This window comes from Bactrocera neohumeralis, chromosome 5 (assembly GCF_024586455.1).
Source record: "Bactrocera neohumeralis isolate Rockhampton chromosome 5, APGP_CSIRO_Bneo_wtdbg2-racon-allhic-juicebox.fasta_v2, whole genome shotgun sequence".
Lineage (NCBI taxonomy): Eukaryota > Metazoa > Arthropoda > Insecta > Diptera > Tephritidae > Bactrocera > Bactrocera neohumeralis.
In genome coordinates this window covers 50,218,392-50,237,378 of record NC_065922.1, presented here as the reverse complement: position 1 = coordinate 50,237,378, position 18,987 = coordinate 50,218,392, and the positions used below count along the sequence as shown (strand labels likewise).

General features: G+C 36.8%; 1 protein-coding gene across 1 annotated transcript; it reads left to right on the top strand.

Moving 5' to 3' along the window:
* The first annotated feature begins 17,251 nt into the window (after positions 1 to 17,251).
* On the top strand, positions 17,252 to 17,677 carry LOC126759601 (uncharacterized). Its single transcript, XM_050474478.1, has one exon. It carries the CDS (start codon positions 17,324 to 17,326, stop codon positions 17,675 to 17,677), a length of 354 nt encoding a protein of 117 aa, XP_050330435.1. The 5' UTR covers positions 17,252 to 17,323.
* Positions 17,678 to 18,987: the final 1,310 nt, after the last annotated feature.

Genomic DNA, 18,987 nt, shown 5'->3' with positions numbered 1-18,987 from the left:
ACCCATAAATTATGTGTGCCATCGGCCGCAATCTCGCACACAACCACATTCAAGCAAACAGACAGCGCAACACACATACACAAGCACTTGTATTTGCTCATGTCATTCAAAAACAATCACTTCATCTCAATGGTTGCCGGTTGCTGGATGCTGCGAGGGCGCCAATAAACCGACAGCGCCGCGCTCTCGGTTCAACACTTTAGCACCATAGTTACGAGCGAATTTGCAGCGTTTTCCCACATAATTTTAATATTATTCCGATTTTATTTATTCTTTTGCACTTTATTTAAATTGTTTGCGAAATTGTCGCTGCCGGCCCAACATGGACATACAACCACTTGCCATACGGCTGTGATGTGTGCGGGAAATCCACAATAAGTTAATAGCTCGCAAATAATAATGCGGAATAAATACTACACTTCTTGCGCATTAATTCTTTTAATCGACCTTTTCTCTTTTTTTTGTATTTGTTGAAATTATTTGTCTGCTTTTGTTGGTTGTGCTGATTTGTGGGAGCGCATGTAGATTTGTACAGGGTGTAGCGATCAGAAATTTAATTAAACACAAATTTTAATTACGGAATATTACAGAAATTTGATTTTAGTCTGGATGCTCTTCGAATTTTATTATTATACTCTCGCAACAAAGTTGCTAAAGAGAGTATTATAGTTTTGTTCACATAACGTTTGTTTGTAAGTCCTAAATCTAAAAGAGTCAGATATAGGGTTATATGTACCAAAGTGATCAGAGTGACGAGTAGAGTTGAAATCCGGATGTCTGTCTGTCCGTCCGTCCGTCCGTGCAAGCTGTAACTTGAGTAAAAATTGAGATATCATGATGAAACTTGCTACACGTATTTCTTAGCTCCATAAGAAGGTTAAATTCGTAGATGGGCAAAATCGGCCCACTGCCACGCCCACAAAATGGCGGAAACCGAAAACATATAAAGTGTCATAACTAAGCCATAAATAAAGAAATTAAAGTGAAATTTGGCACAAAGGATCGCATTAGGGAGGGGCATATTTGGACGTAATTTTTTTGGAAAAGTAGGCGTGGCCCCGCCTCCTTATACGTTTTTTGTACATATCTCGGAAACTACTATAGCTAAGTATGTCAATCAAACTCTATAGAGTCGTTTCCTTCAAGCACTTCCATATGCAAATCAAAAATGGAAGAAATCGGATAATAACCACGCCCACCTCCCATACAAAGGTTATGTTGAAAATCACTAAAAGTGCGTTAACCGACTAACAAAAAACGTCAGAAACACTAAATTTTACGGAAGAAGTGGCAGAAGGAAGTTGCACCCAGGCTTTTTTTAAAAATTGAAAATGGGAGTGGCGTCGCCCACTTATGGACCAAAAACCATATCTCAGGAACTACTCTACCGATTACAATGAAATTCGGTACATAATATTTCCTTAACACCCTGATGACATGTACGAAATATGGGTGAAATCGGTTCACAAGCACGCCTTCTTCCAATATAACGCTATTTTGAATTCCATCTGATGCCTTCTCTGTACATTAGGAAATGAAAATACAATTCAATACTCAAAGTACACAGATTGATCTAATCTAATTAATTTTACAGCAAAATAAAAAAATATGTAAATTATTATCACTTTATCATGCGAGAGTATAAAATGTTCAGTGACACCTGAACTTAGCCCATCCTTACTTGTTTTTATATATTTTTTTTTAACGAGTATGTTTCATATAGGAAGGAAATCTAGCGAACAATATTAAAAGCTGAGAATTACTCAGCAATTATCGGCTCTAATTAAGGTTTACAGCTCAACGATATACCAATCCACATTTTGACATCACAAAGACGAGGACGACCTCAAACCAACTTAGAACCTATCGCAAGAGGAACTTACTACCACCTGGTATGTCGTAGACGATTTCAGCCGAAGAGGCCTCGATATTTTGGATTGACCGCGTGTGGAAGACTCTTCTTTACTAGAAAACAAGGAACAGGCTCCAAGGAAGGCAAAAAGTATTCTGTCAGCATATTTTCCTTGTGTCACAAGTAATAATCTACATAAATTGATTGCTGTAAGAAGGGATAAAAGTATATAAGATTCTATTATGCTAAATTACTAAACAGAAAAAACGACCTCTTTTGGCAATGAAAGCTGTGCTATAGCAACGCGGCGAATCTCTCACGAGTGTGACGAGTTAGGGTAGAAACCGCAAATCCTATCACAGTATTCTTCAAATTTTGCCCTGCGTGACTCCATTTTGTTTCCAAATTTGAAAACTCACCCGCCTGGCAGATATTTCATTCGAGTGAGGTGGTAAACGAAAAGGCCTCCTTTGAGAACTTGTGAGTTAAAAAATTGATAATGAGAAATAAATTGTTAAAGTTATATAATTTTACTTTTGTAGAACTACCCTCTTATACGATGATGAGCAGAAAGGAATTAATTCCGCTAAGGAATGCAATACCAGATCTGAAATACATCTCAGTGTAGTTGAATAAATAGTCACGAAGAAAGTATTGAGATTATTCCACCTCGTAATCTTCCGACGGTTTACTTTTTTTTGTAAGAACAGAATGAGACATGAAGAAATTTAAATACATCTTAATGCTAAAGAACTATGCCATTAATTTTTTCACGAAAAAGTTCCTCTGGGATGAATCTTACGTATTTTGGTTAACGATGAAACTACAAGAAACAATTATGTGTCCGGACCAAGGAGAAAAAATTCTGTTAAAGTCGTAAGATCAACATGAAAACTTTGCATATATGGATGGTCCATTTGCCTCTTATGGAAAAAAATTTCGAAAAGTTTGACAAAAATGTTCTTAAAAATTAAAGGATTAGCATTAAAAATATAGCAAATGCTCTTAAAATCTCTTATGCAATGACTCACAATTTGTTTGAAGTTTGGGAAATATGTCCCAAAGAAAGAAGTCAAGTAAAGCTAACAAAATATGGCACATACTCTTCAAAGGACCATAAACACAAACCTTAGCGCAAATATCTTATATGCAAGATATGGCTCTCTTTGAGCTCTCAGTGACTGGTCCCATACTTGAAACTTAAAAAACAATTTGAAGAGAGCGGCATAAGTTTAAAGAGCGTACAAAAACGAAATCCTTATAAGAACTATACGCTTTCCCAAACGAAATTTATGACAAAAATAAGCTTTTTTGAACTCAGAGTCACATTCAAGTCAACAAAAATAGAAATATAACTTTAAATAAGAAAATATTTGCTAATAGTCTGACTAAAAAATATTAAAACTACCAGTCCGAACAATTTCGGACCAACAAATGGAGCAAGCGATTCACTGCTACGCACCAAGAACAACAACCAGATGTTCCACAAAATTTGATGTGACTATCCTAAGCTAATTTCTTTAAAAGACAACTTTTGTGACAGTCTAAAAAATAAATTTTTCACTTGTATACATATTTCTTTACATATAGCCCTCTTCGCTGAAAAGCGCGCAGCAAAATCAGCGGGACGACTACTGGCTGCAGTAGAATTTACAGATAGAACCTGAGTAATAGCGGTTGGGCTAACACCGACTTCATGATCCCACTTTTAAACTGGGAAAGAAGGTTCAAAGTAAACATAGGAAAAGATGGCTGGCGTAAAAGTATGTTAGCTACGCGTAACACTCTAAACATCTATACTGATGGCTTGAAACTAGCTACGCTCAACACACTAAACATCTATACTGATGGCTTGAAAATGGACGATTGAGTTGGTGCGGGAATATACTGTGCAGAAGGAGGCTTAAGACAACCTTCTAAGTTGCCGGACGACTGCAGTATATTTCAAGCTGAGGTCTTTGGAAAGAGGAACTAGCCTCTAATACACCTACACTCAATTCCAGAGTCAACATCTACGTAGACAGCTAAGCAGCAATCAAGGCAATACCTCGTATCACATATCAGCCAGAAGTGCCTTGGGAAGCACGGCAGTAGTGAAAAGTCTTGCCAAAAGTAAGAAAATTCACTTCTACTGGATGCCAGGCCACAAAGGCATAGAGGGCAATGAAATAGTGGACGAGATTGCCAAGAATGGTGTACGGCTAACATCTGAAAACGTGATAAACATTAGGAAACCCATGCATTGTCTATACGACGATCTCGACAGTAAAAGTAAAAGTAATGAGCAAAACGGTAGATCAGAATTACACTAAATTCCTTTGGCACTCGATAGAAGAGACTGTAGGAACATTATCGGAATACTAACTGCTTACTGCCTAGTGACGCCACAAGCTCGCAGAATTGGACCGACAAATCGAGAAGACCGTAGGAAATGCTTAGAACAGGCCATCAGGGAAACACTGGAGCATTTTTTGTGCACTTGTCCCGCATTGGGAAGACTACACTGTAAGCGTCTGGGCTCCACACGGTATGATACACTGGAGAAGGTATCGATAGTGAGGCCGCAGAGTCTGTTAAAATTCGCGTCAAGCGCAGGCATCCTAAAGGATGACTACTTCTCTTGGACCTAGGAACTGAACTCCATCTGGTATCGCAAAGGACCAAAACTGGTCTATGCTTGGCTTATTGGCCTACCACTTTAACCTTACCTAACCTTATACATATTTTAAGGACACACAATTTTTGAAAAAAAATTTAAATATTTTTCGTGTTTCGCGCGAACTTCAACACTGGTAAAAAAGGGACCTCTACTGCTGCAGTGACTCGGCCCTTTCACTTGGAAGAATAAAACTCAAAAGCGATTTTGTTTTTACCTCTTACTTATCTTACGTAACACCCTGTGTAGGTGCGTGTTTGCGAATCACTCACACGTCCCTTCTGACCTCAGGTCGTTTAATACCAGAAATTAAGGATTTATGAGTGGTCAGTGTGCCGATGTGTATATCTGCATATTAATTATGCACATACGCAATGCGCGCGCGGACGCCCGTCGTGCACCACCACCAACAAAAGCAATAATAACTACAGCATTTATAGAACTGCAATACAAAATGGTTAATGAATAACTACAAAATGAAATGGGAAAAAAGTAAAAACGAAAAAAGAAAAAATGAGATAAATCAGGGAAACGCGAGAAAAATTATTGTGTGCGAGATTGAAAGCAATAATAATTACAATTTCATTTTGCGGTTGCAACGTTTTACAGCGTAATTGAAAAGCACTTGTCCCACGGCAACGTGGCAGCAGCCACGCAAGTGCGCCACATCTGTGTGCCACAGCGAGTGCCAAACACTTGCAGCGACTTGTGCGCTGCCTTTGGCAACAAATAATGCCCGATTTGTATTGTCAGTAGTTTAAACAAATTACTGATAGCGTATTATCTTTAAATGTCTTTCACGTTTTTTTTTGTTTTTGTGATTTATTTATTATTACAATTTTTCCCCATCGCAAGTACACTCGAGCGCTTGTGCGATTTCTTTGCCGCTGTGTGTGTATTTGTTTGTTGGTATTGTTGTTATTTTCTGATAATACTATTTAAATGTCGCGTTTATGCTGTGGCAATTAATATGTCACATTCACTGATAAATTACCAGTAATTGCTTGATGGCTCACGGAGTTCTGAGTGAAAAGATTCTGTCGCCTCACACACACTCACTCGTGAGTTACTGTTCCATTTTTAATTTGCAAACGATTCATTGTGTAACTCACTCATAAATCAATTGTTATATAATGAGTTTATGATTTTTCCCCCCTTTATTTATGCCGATTTTGATTAAATGTTCGTTTAATGAATGGACACTTAAACAGCAGTTTGCGTAATTAATTTCTTTAATATAAACGAGTACCTATCAATCAGGGATGAAATTGTAATCAAATATGCGCTCTGTGACAATTCAGAATATGGTATGAAAGTAAGGCGAGGTGGCGCTGCTGTTAGAAGCACTAAACATTGGTTAATGAAAAATTTCTATTAAAATGTTAAGCGGTTATTAAAGAGGGTGGATTATTTCTGAATTTGATTAAGATTACTTACATCCAATAGACGCAGTAAAAATTCAATAAGAACATTTCCATTCCATTTCGAACATTTTCATATTTCTTATATGAGACCTAAGGAAAGTATTGAAACGAGTTTATTCAAGGGCATGCCGCCATCGCAAACATATTCTCCCTTAGTTTCAATACTAGACCTCACTGATTGACCGATATCTTCGGTGAAAAATTAGCCATATTTACTGTCTTGTGCATTTTTTTTCTGATAACTACTTTGATGTTTTAATTGCAATTGGTCGCGTAGTTTCTGAAGTGTAGGATTTAAAGATGGGCGGTGCCACGTCTCTTATTCAATTTTAACACCTGCTCCTATTTAGTGTTTCTCTACCATCGTGATTATGAAACTTAATGACATATGAAGAAGTACTAAAAGACTTCTTCCCAGCAAATTTGGTCGAGTTAAATTCAGCGGTTTGGAAGATACATATGTACTTTAAGCAATTTTGTAGTGCGATATCAAAGAAATTCTTAGATTTATATCTCCGATTCAAACGCCATAATCTCAGAAACTGGCCTCCTTATTCCATCCGGGACCTCAATGCTATTTGTGATTAGCTGTGTGAAGAAAACTTGTTAGCTTGACTCCTCTGAAACCCTAAGGGGCTACAAGGTCATCAAGTGCGCGGACCAGGCCACTTTAGATTTCCTAATAGGTAGCGTTGCTAAAATTAGCAACGCCTTTGTAGGCCTCCAACTGAGGCTTATACCCGCCAAGGATATCCCAAAGAGACCTCGTGCTAGCATTTAACTACCCCCTCTAGAGAGCCGGCAAAACAAAACTATACCTGGTATAGTTAAGTGGCAGCTGATTAAGGAGGAGAAACCTAACAAAGCAATTAGACCAATTCTGCTGGCCATTTGCGATGAGTCCATAGAGGCTCTTACGATGGCTGACTGCAAAATCAGCTTCGGCATTCGCAAGGCCAGGTTGAAAATCTTCCAAGGCGACACAGCGGCTGACGGAGACGTCCAGAACCACCGGCTAACGCAGCTGATTAACTAGCCCTCATAGTAGACAAAAGTAAGATCAAATACGCCATAAATTGTTTCTAACCATTTAAAGCGGCAGATCCAGAAGGAATTTTGCCCATAATGCTACAAAAGCTGGAAGAACCAATGATTCTAAGGCTTGAAAATATTTACAAAGCAAGCATTCAACTGTCTTACATCCTAAGAAGTTGGAAAAGAACTAAAGTGGTAACCCTACCAAAACCAGGCGGAAAAACACACGATAATGCCAAGAATTTTAGACCTACAAGCCTCACATCCTTTATGCTGAAGGTACTAGAATGGCTAATGGACTTACATACAAAAATAACCATGGCGTATAAGTTATCGAAGTCCCAACATGCATACAAGTATATAAAGGGCCGATCACCCGTAACTGGCCTTCACGATGTGATAAGTGTAATTAAGAAATGACTCCACTACAAACACTACATCATGGCGGCATTTCTTGATAAAGAGAGAGCCTTTAATAATATAGAAGTAAGCACTATCATTAATTCTCTGACACATGGCGGCTTAGACGACATGGTGTGCAGATGGATACAAGTGATGCTTAAGAATAGGAAGATTATAGTATAAAACAGCGCTGCAACACAAACAAGTCATGTGAGTAGAGGGGCTCCTCAAGGAGAGGTCCTCTCCCCACTTCTAAGGGTTGTAGCGCTGAACAAAATACTACTCCAAATAAACAGTGGAGGAGTGAAAGCAGTAGCATATGCACCCGACATAGTGTTGTGTTCCGTTCAACAATCAGTGAAATTATGGAAAGAGCACTACGCAGGTTAAACCTATGGTCTAAGAACATTGGACTAGGTGTTAATCCTAATAAACAGAAATAATGCTATTCACAAGCAGAACCAAAATCCCCCAGTTTCAACTTCCCGTACTAAACGGTACAACACTCTCTTTATCCGCTCAGCTAAATACTTGGGGGTGGAGATTCACACCAAACTTTACCGAAAAATAGAAAAAAGAATAAATAAAGCATATATGGCCTACCACACTTACAAGGGAATCGTCAGCAAGAGTTGGGGCCTTAAACCTAGTATAATCATATATATGTATACGGCTGTCATAAGACCTATACTTACATATGGAGCTCTGGTATGGGGGCCAGCGCTGAAGAAACAATACAACATTAGGAAATTAAATGGAATACAATGAGCGGCATGTGCAGGTGTTACTGGTGCAATCAAGTCATATCCGACTGACGGGCTCTTTATTCACAAAATAGCAGCATGCTCTGCGAAAAGAATAGAAGAATTGGGTGGTTGAAATCTGCAGAACTATGAACATAGTGATATTATGGCCAACATATGACAGTAAAAGAACTAACGACTTATTAAACAGGTCCAGAAAAAGAATCTATAGAGTAACTGCTACAATAAGAGGGCATTGGCCATTTGGAGAACATGTGTACAAAAAGGGTATGCCCTACAACAACATCTGCCGAGGCTGCGAAATAGTAGGGAACAAGGAAATAATTTTCCACTTTCTCTGTGAATGCTCAGTTCCATCACAGATCCGATACAGAACACTTGGAATCCATCAAGCACCAAACCTTGAATGGATGTCTGCAAAAAGCATATCGGACATTAGTAGCTTCATCAAAACCTCAAAATGGTTTGAAAGAGAATGTGAAACGTGATAGCATATATACAACGTCTAGTGCAACAAAATGGCACAGCCAGTGCTAATTGAGCCCGAAAGACAACAGGGTTGCACTCCTACCTACCAACCTAGCTTACATCATTATTAATTTTTCAAAATTCTGAGATCGTATTTTTTCTCTTTTGCTGCCCAATTCTCTTGGCAATATATTCGAATGAAGCGGTGAGATAAATAATGGCATGCTAAATATGTGGTGAGTCCATCATAAACAAAATCTTGCCCAAAGAAAGACTTGAAACTGTGAAAAAATATATCAGTCTTCTATTCGCAAAGCGTTGGTGAGTAGCGGATCAAACAAACTTTACGGCCGCAGTTTTTTAAAAGAGAGCAGCCTGAAAAGACAGCGAGCAAAGAAATAGCGAATCGGGAACATCTCATATCACTATTGCTCCGTTCAGTCGCTTTATAAAAGTATTCTAGTCAACAAAGAGTTTATTGAGGGAATTAAGAGATGATAGAAAATTTAAGACATTAGATTATGACATTTTGATAAATGAGTGACAGAGGATTCCAAAAGACTGATTCGATGTTATCGATTTAACATAAAAATCCACGGTGTTCACATAATGCATAGTGATTCTTTTCAGAAAGTTCTCTTAAAGTTTTCGATTTCGATTCAGCTGAATGCTAAGAAGCCTTTGAGATATTCTAAAAACATTCTCTCAACTGAGAGAACACGCAATGAATTCAGTAAAAAATCATTTCAACTATGAATAAAAAAATATATTTAGCTCTTTACCACCGAATAGCCTTCTAAACCATGTGCTTCGTTGAAAATTATTATTATTATTTATTTTTTTTTTCATATAACACAATATTGGAATTCATGCAGCATTACGAACATCAACTAACAAGTTGCATAGCTGCAACTTTCAACACGCTTACCACAATTCCCTCAAATACTTTTTATGAAAATGCCTCTAAACAACTATTCAAAACTTGAGACCGCTAAGCGATTGTGGCATCAAAAGCTCTTTTACCTAGGAAGTTGCGAAAGCGTAACGTGCAACAAGGCAGTTGTGAGCACGCGCCAGCCAAGTGACCACAAACGCCAAATACACACGTAAATACGAGGTAACAGCGGCCACACTACGCTCGTGGCTTCAAAGTTGCTGCACATAGCCACCAAGGTATGACTGCGGCAAGGATAGTGAATAGTTGGAAAGCAGAAGCAGAAGCATGGAGAATGCAGTAAGCGAGGAAAGAAGGGTACGGAATGCAGCGGTAATGAAATGACGGTAATACAAAGTGATTTTCAGCATTGTGGACTACGGCAAGTGCTGCATGCCACACTGGTATAACGTTTAATTCATATTTTATATATGACTATTAAGGTGGTCTTTAAAAATGTTAAATTTCAAAAGCTTTTCGGAGAGGACATATTTCTTGAACAGAGTATACCAATTTTGCCATGAAGTTCATAACACCCAGACGTCTAAGGCACACGTAAGGGACACTATAAAATATATACTTATGTAAATGATCTACAAGGCGAGCAGAGTTGATTTAACCAAATTCGTGTGTCCGTCTGCATATAAGTGAACTAATCGCTCAGTTTTTCAGTATCGATCTAAAATGTTGCCTATTTGCCGGAAATTCCGGTACTGGATTACTATAAGATATAGCTGCCATACAAATTGATCGATCAAAATTAAGTTCTGGCAGGGAAAACTTTTCCATTTGGCAAGATATCCTCATGAGTTTCGGCATGGGTTGTTGTCTAAGATAATGATGCTGTCTCCGAAGAAATTGTTCAGATCGAGTCATTCTAGTATATAGCTACCATACAAACTGACCGAGTCCAGTCAAGTAAAAATGTTTTTATAACCCTTTATGCAATTAGAAATATCTTCGATTATTCATCAACAGCAATTAAATCTAACTTCGATACCAAGGTACTCGTAATAATATCTGCTATAAAAAATTTATATATACCATATATTTAAGAACCACCCTAGTTTATGCATATATTGTACATAAAAGTCTGCTGCGTTGAAGCGGCTGTTTTTTCTTTGCTTTAGTTCTCAACTATCGACAGGAGAGCATTCATTTGAGCATTTGTTGGCACATAACCACACACATCTTATAAATATGTACATACATATATAGTATATATATGTATATCCATGCCTGTGTGTGTATGTATGTGCAATATACACAATATATAAATGACTTGTAAGCATGCACATTCACTCTGGCGTTATGTTGCCACTGATGTCCTGCACTTGTTCAAGTAGTTAGTTGCATGTTGCACGTGCATTGCAACAATAAATAGCCGCAGGGATATGCTTTATATTATGGTGGGTAATTTTTACTGCCACAGCATTCACATATAAACGATTTTATAGTAAAACTGTCAAATCGCTTCTAGTCACTGATGACCACCATGTGACTATCACATTAAATTGTCCCCGAAGAATGTGTGCAACGCAACAAAAGTGCAAAATGGTGATAATAAGGGTATTCTTTTATAATTTTCTTTACACGACACGGCGACTACACTAAGATAATTGAAGTTTAAAAAAAAAACTTAATGACACCCAAATACTTAAACAAAATGTTCATAATGACAGTACTGAATCAATAATAATGAAAATGTTTTAAAAAGAGATATTTTCTGCTAAAAAGTGATGGTTTGTAAGAGCGTCTTCGATTCGCCAGGCCTCTGCTAGCTATTTTTGAGCAAAAGCAGCAACAAAGTTGAATTTCTACAAGAGGGTATACAAATATCTCCCCATAACCTTTATCTTCAATGTTGTTAAGTTTTGCATTGCATATTTTCGACCAGATTTAATATTGTTAATAGCTCAAGTGACAAGATACTTCCAAACTGAAAGCTCAAAGATTTTTTGATGTTAAAAATTTTATCAATTATAATTGTTCATAGAAAGCAAAACAAAAGCATTACTAAAACGTTTTTTCACGCAAAAAGAAGAGTTCTTCAGTAAAGAAAGAAGAAGAAAGAATCACAACACAATTACACATGCATTAGAAGACATGTTTAAGCATCTGGTATAGTTCGATAATATAATTTAAAAGACAGCTAATCCATACGCATAAATATATGTTAGTATACGCATTTGTCATCACACCCAATTTGACCTAGGATGACAAAAAAAAATTCACGAATTTTGATACCTATCTACATATATTATCGCTTTCAAAAATCCTGAGCCGAAACAAGCTGCCAACGCTTCATACATATTTCCATAGAGCAGCCTCAGCGAACTTTCTCAATTTCAGTTTATTTTTCTATCGTCTTTCGCAAGAGAAGAGTTTCACCGCCATATTCAAAAACTCACAACTCTCTACCATTTTGAGGTGTCAGCTTCGCTGTCAAAAATTTCTTTTCTCGACGCCTTGTTTGCAATAGATTCAAGCCTTTCGGTAAGGGTATAGTATTGAAATTATTCATACCCAAAACATTAACCAAAAGGTATTAAGACAACCGATAAGTGATGTTAAGATCCTCTACTAACTTTCAAAGGCCAATATGATGATCTCCCATCACCTTTCTCTTTAACTTCTTTAATGTTACTCACTCCTATGATTTCAATTACTTACTTCACGATTTTCAGTGAATGTTTTGTAGCTCTCAAATTCTTGTATTCGTGGCAAAATGAGCTCCTGAAAACACTTCTGCAATATTTTCGAAGATGCTTTCGACGTGAATACTTAAAAAACTGCAGACAAGCCCACCAAATAATCGCCAGAAAAACCTTTCACGTCAAACAAGTGCCAAGCATACACTAAATGATATGTGGAGATCAAATTTCACACCAAGATAAAATAGCATAGGTTGTATCAATATAGAAAAAATATATTTTCGTTTCGGTTTGCGCACACAGTTTAAATGGAGCACTCTTACTCAAATTGGATCAGGTTTTAACCCATATACATATACTCTATATTCCCAAAAAATAAGGTGACATTGTATTAATTTTGAAAATTCTTTATTTATTCTTCCAAATCAATTTCATCCCCTTCAAAGTAATCCCCTTCCGATGCAATGCACTTATGCCAACGGATTTTCCAATCGTCGAAACACTGGTTGTAGTCACTTTCCGGGATGGCCTTCAGTTCCGTCTTCGCTGCGGCTTGAATCTCCTCTATCGTATAAAAACGGTGTCCCCGGAGCGGTCTTTTGAGCTTGGTGAACAGCCAGAAGTCGCACGGCGCCAGATCAGGTGAACACGATGGTTGCAGAACGATATGGGTTGAGTTTTTGGCGAAATGATAACGAATGGGATGGTGCATTATCGTGGTGTAAAAACCAAGAATTGTCTTTCCACAATTTCAGCCTTTTTAGGCGGATAGCGTTACGCAAATGACGCAAAAGGTTCAAATAATATTCCTTGTTGACTGTTTGACCGGTTGGAAGGAATTCATAATGCACAACACCACGGTAATCAAAGAAAACAGTCAACATGACCTTGATTTTTGAGCGACTTTGGCGCGATTTTTTTTTGGTCTCGGCTTTCTTTTGGCACGCCAGTTATAATGCGTTTCATGACACTCTGTTAGTCGGAAGTCATCGTTTCACACACTTCAACGCGACGCCTTTTTTCCAAAAAATTCAATGTTTTCGGTACCAGTCAAGATTTGAGGCCCAAAACATCCTTCAAAATGGTATTGGCTGAGCCTTTCGATATGCCAACTTCATCAGCAAGGTCTCTAATTGTTAATCGACAGTTTTTCAACACCAAATCTTTGATTTGTTGAACGCGAGCTTCGTCGGTTGAGGTTGATGGTCGCCCTGGACGCTCTTCGTCTTCGACACGTTCACGGCCGGCTTGGAACTCACTATACCACTTAGAAACATTTTTTTTAGACATAGCCTCATCACCAAAGGCTTTCTGCACCATTCTCAACGTATCCGCAGCAGAAAATTGATTCCGTAAACAAAATTTAATGCAAATTCTTTGCTCAACAAATTTCGACATCGCAAAAAACGAAAAACTCACTTTTAGCAGCTCACAAAACGACACGTATCTCAAACAATAATGAATATTTTGACACGAAATTTGACATAAATGTGACTGACAGTACTACCAACCTAAAAAAAAAATAAATCTCCAAATCCTTCGATGCGCGCAGTTTAAATTCAAATGTCACCTTATTTTTTGGGCACAGAGTATTATATGAACATAACATATGATACATAGTGGTTAGTGAACTCAAACTCCAACTGAAATTTTAAATTTTATTCTAATAATAAAGGAAAGCCTAAAGAACCTAAGCAAAGTCATATAGAACAGTTTAGCCGAATTTTTAACATTAACTGTATTAACAATGCTGTAGAGTTTCCTCTTTAATTTAATTAAGTCTACTGAATCATCCATGCTTTGGAAAATTTACTTTTTTTAGAAAAATAAATATATGGATTAGCTTTGTATTTATTTGCCACAAAGTATTTACGTCCTAACTATAATAGCGGAATCATCTATTTTGGCTTCACTTTACACGTTTTTTGGGTGATTTGAGCATATACGCCACGTTCGTACCAACAGACTCGATTTCTAGAAATGATGATCAAGGGGTGTAGAGGTCAAGCCATCATTATTTACTAATAAGACAAAAATAACAGTACGTGACAGAAAATTGGTAAAATCCATAATTAGGACACTTCAAATACCTAACAGACCCATTAGCAAATGTTTCCTTCAGATTTGTTGAGGAGTGCAATTTTTTAACAGTGCATTTAAATGAATGAGATAGTAGATTTTATACTATATACCATATATTTATTATATACTATATCCCATATATTTCATTAACATATTCTTAAACAAATAAACTCTATGTGGTTCTCTACTAAATACAATTTACGAGAATTACTTGCCGATCGTCCAAATCTGATCTGATCAATTTCGCAGTTGCTTAATGCAACGTTACAATAATTAACAACACAATTTCATTTTACCTGAGGCACCCTATTTTGTTTCGCTTCAAGTACAACCAGTAGGATACCCTAAAAGTATGCAACATCAATCTAAACGAATACAGTGATGGCGGGAAGGTGATCTCTTCGTTCATCAGATGATCAATCGCAAACAAATGAATGAGTGAAAAGAGAGTTCCACGCGTTGTCTAAGTTCGCAGAGGACTACATAAAAATGATTGAAAACGCCAAAATATTTGCAATCTTTTAGTTTGCCTTCACCTTTATTTTCTCTCCTTATACCAATATGTAAATATTACAAAAATAAAGGGATATTCAGCTTCAGATACACATATAGTACATATATATAAATATATATTTTCCTTTGGAAAAAATGTTATCCATCTTCTAAAGCTTACGGTGGCGCAGCCAATCGGTAATCACACGCAACTGTGTCTTTATCGACTCGTGTGTGTGGAAGTGATGACGGAATAGATGGGGATCGCAACCAGTGCTATAATCGAAGGCTAGATGTGATAACCAACCGTAGATTTGATTTTCGGTAAGCGGCACTAAACGATTCTCTCGAAAAGCTGTTTTCTGTCGATTAGCAATATTACTGGCGTATATTTCGTAAGCTATTGCGTATTTTTCGTCAAGCTTCAAATGATCGTGGCGCGCATAGAATTTTTCCGTGAGCGCTTTCTCGCGAAAATTCGGTCGAAATTTTGATTTAACTTGCGGTTTGCAACAAGTCATCGTACAAATATTTTTATGCTCTTTAAGCTTTATATTAAGTTTAATTCTCTTAACTGCTTTTTGTAGAAATATTTGTTGATATATGTATGTAAATATTTTTTCAATATTATTTTATGAGTTGTTTGAAGCAAAACTGAAAGTAATGTAAAATTCGTGATTTTCTTCAAGCTTTCTGTTCAGAAATCAATGGTAAAAGTTTCTTGCAACTTATTGTACGTATCATTTGTGCACTCTCCAACTGCATTAGACTGGACTAGGTATTATTCTTTATTGTACTAATTTCAAATTTATTTACTTTAACCGGTTACTGCATATCAAGATCTTGGAAACTCGATGACATAATTTTAGCAAAAAATATCGATGACCTTTAAGGAATGCTCGGCTGGTGGGAAATAGAAAGAAAAGTGATCAAATGAGAATTTTGTAAATTATGTTGTAAAGCTCTAAAGCTCTTACTAACTCCATACCTTTTTTGAATCCAAACTAAAAGCTTTCTCTCTCACTCTCACTCTTACTCTCACTATGGCTGCACCTAAGCTGGAATATGCTTCAAAAATAAAGGAACTTCCATACAAGAATTTAATTTTTATCGGTTAGTTTGAATGATAGCTATAAGCTATAATGGTCCGATCTCAATCAGATATTATTAAGCCAAATTTCGTGAAGATGTCTCGCCGAAAGGAACTTTTACATACAAGCACTTATCAAATCCGATCACAGATTCTTGGGGAGAAAAAAGAGGGTGCGAAATATCAGATCGATATCGCAAAAACTGAGGGACTAATGCGAATATATGTATGTGAACGGACGGACAATCGGACATGGCTGAATCGACTCAGCTCGCTATGCTGATCCTTTATATATACAAGGTGCGTTCCAAAGTAAACAGGACTTAAAAAAAAAACAGAAGAAATGGTTTTTTCGGCAAACTTATTTTATTTTATTCAAAATAGTATCCTTCTGTTGCCGAACGAGTGGTTTAGCTCGTTAGCCGATGTGGTTGCCAGTATGCCGGTGTAAGCCTTTTGAATGGCCTCTGCGTCTACGAGCACGTCGAACGTTCAGTCAAAATGTGATAAATCGATGTTTTGGAGATGTTCGATTCCATTTCTATGAATTTCAATGATGATTTCGCCTGATTTTTGATGAATTCTGGTGATCACGGATTTTGTTTGGCCTACATGTTGATCGTCATTTATGTCCTCACGACCACTTTGAAAACATTGAAACCATCGAGCACTATGCTACGGGATATGCAATCATCGCCATAAACTTATTTCATCAATTGAAGCATTTCGGTAAAAGTTTTACCAATTTTAAAACAAAATTTAATGTTGGCTCTTTGTTCGAAGCTCATTTTCGCATCGATAACACAAACTACTGACACTTAAAACGCAGTAACTTCACTTCCAATCGATGAAATGTCATGAAATCTCACTGTACAATCGATAAAGATAGCAGATTCTAACGCACCAGTCGACATATAGATGGTGCCACCAGGAGGCGCTAGATTCAAAAAGTCCTGTTTTCTTTGGAACGCACCTTGTATATGATACAAAAATAAAAACATAATCTTACCGTGCGTTTCTGTACTGTGATACAGTCTATAAATTAGAGATTTTAAGTTAAAGACAATTTTTGTGACTTGAGACGATTTTGCTTTCTGTAAGTGACAGTCACAAAATCTACTACATTTTTTTCACTACCCTTCCAATTGGAGAACCCTAAAGTGTACTTTATTCTATTGCTTTTTAGGTATTTACAAATATCCTCAATATATGAACATTACCAAATCACCTTAATCTCACCCCACAATCCAATTAATTTTCACCAAATATATTTTTTCGAACATGAATTTTTGAATTTTCGTGAAAGTAGTAAACAATTATTTATCTTTCGTTAACTGAAAAAATATTTATTTATCAATAAACATATGTATTTATTTTTTTTTTAAGCAGATCTACAAACGTAAAATAGAGAACATATTATTTTCTTTAGGAAAGGAAATAGGATTAGTATATACATAGTGAAAGTTTAAGATGACTTGTTGCGGGGAAGTTGATACTAGCAAGGGATTCAAACCGAGTTACAATGTGAAGGCTTTAACAGAGAAGTTCTATGCACGTCATGACACGCTCAATGAAGATCCAAAAATTGTGCTAAGTTACAAACATTACTGTGAGGAAATAGAAAAGCGGCAGAAGTACACGGCGCGCACCTTTTATCTCACGCCGCGGACAGAAAATCAAGTTTATGGTTGGTTACACCATTTGGCATTCAAATACGATCCCGGCTACGAACAGATGCTTTTTCATCGTGCACGACAATCGGATCCAGATATAAAAATACAAAATGCAATAAATTTAGCAGTTTTGCGTGGCCTGAGGCGTTAGTGATATATATATATATTATATAGCTACATATATATAAATATATATACATAAATGCAAATATACATGAAGTGTGTATGTATGTACGACTACATTTATAGAAGTGTAAAATACAATTTTATGTATACGTTTGATGTGTAAAGAATGGAAATCCGTTACGGATTGATACCAATTGGATTCAAAATTATGGATATAATAGACAGTAGTAATTAGACGTAATTAAACCGAAATCATGAATTAAGAATAATTTGTTTTTATTCCTTAATTAACCACAGGTTCCGTGTGCTTAGTGAAACCCGATTTCAGAATAATCAGAACAGAGTCTCTCTTCAACCTTTATACTTTCGTTGAATTTATCATTTGATTGAATTTGTAGTAAGAAACTCCTACTTTCAAATTCCTATAGATAGGTTTCTACTTAAAAATAATTATATTATTGCCCATTTGGGAAGCCCGAATAACATACTTTTTTTTATATAGTCGGGCAATTATCTCTCAGCAAAACTATTAGCTGACGAAAAATGTTTATGAATAGACGAAACTATTATTTGATATTTAAATAAAATGATTATGTCTTAAGAAGAATTTAAAAAAATCGGGCAATACTTGGGCGGTCGAACAATTTTTAAAAAGTTGTGGATTTATTTCACAACACAGTCTCCTTTAAACGCGGTACATTTGGCCCAACGATACTGAAACTCCATAAACAATCTGAAATATAAATATGTTCGAAAGGTCTCTAAAGGAAGGGGCCACACTTGGAGAGACAGCGGCAGCCCTAAGTCTAATGCGACCAATTTGGCAGTGCCGATGGCGAAGCTATGAGCACGAAAATGACGAAAAAGCACTTTTCGATCACCAAATATGGTTTTATTGCTGCAAATCGGCCTTAGATTGAACCAAAAGTTCGGAAAAGTATAGTCCTATGATCCATTAGCTATTCTCTGACTAATTGATGTAGATCACCTATTCCGAATACCAGGATTGAATTACTTTTCCAAAAGAAAAATCAGTTTTCGTCTTCTTTGGAAGAGGCTCGCCGTGGGATGACCAAAGTTTGGACTATTCCTTGACCCTCTGTGTTAACCTGTGGATACCAAATAATGCAGAAACTCCTTTGGAATGGGTTTAAAAAGTATTAGACATTGATGTGAAATCGTCTCATGGTTGCGCTTGTTGTCTGAAGTAAGCAAACATGGACCACATCTCTCTCTTCTCTAATATTTGATGCCGAATATGACCCACGTGATCTTTTGAGTTTTCTTCTCTCTTCGATATATTACGCAACTGCAGTCGGAGATCTATAAATGCGA

What these genes read in the sequence shown, in the direction of transcription:
- LOC126759601 (XM_050474478.1), top strand. Translation starts at nt 17,324, where the DNA reads ATGACTTGTTGCGGGGAAGTTGATACTAGCAAGGGATTCAAACCGAGT.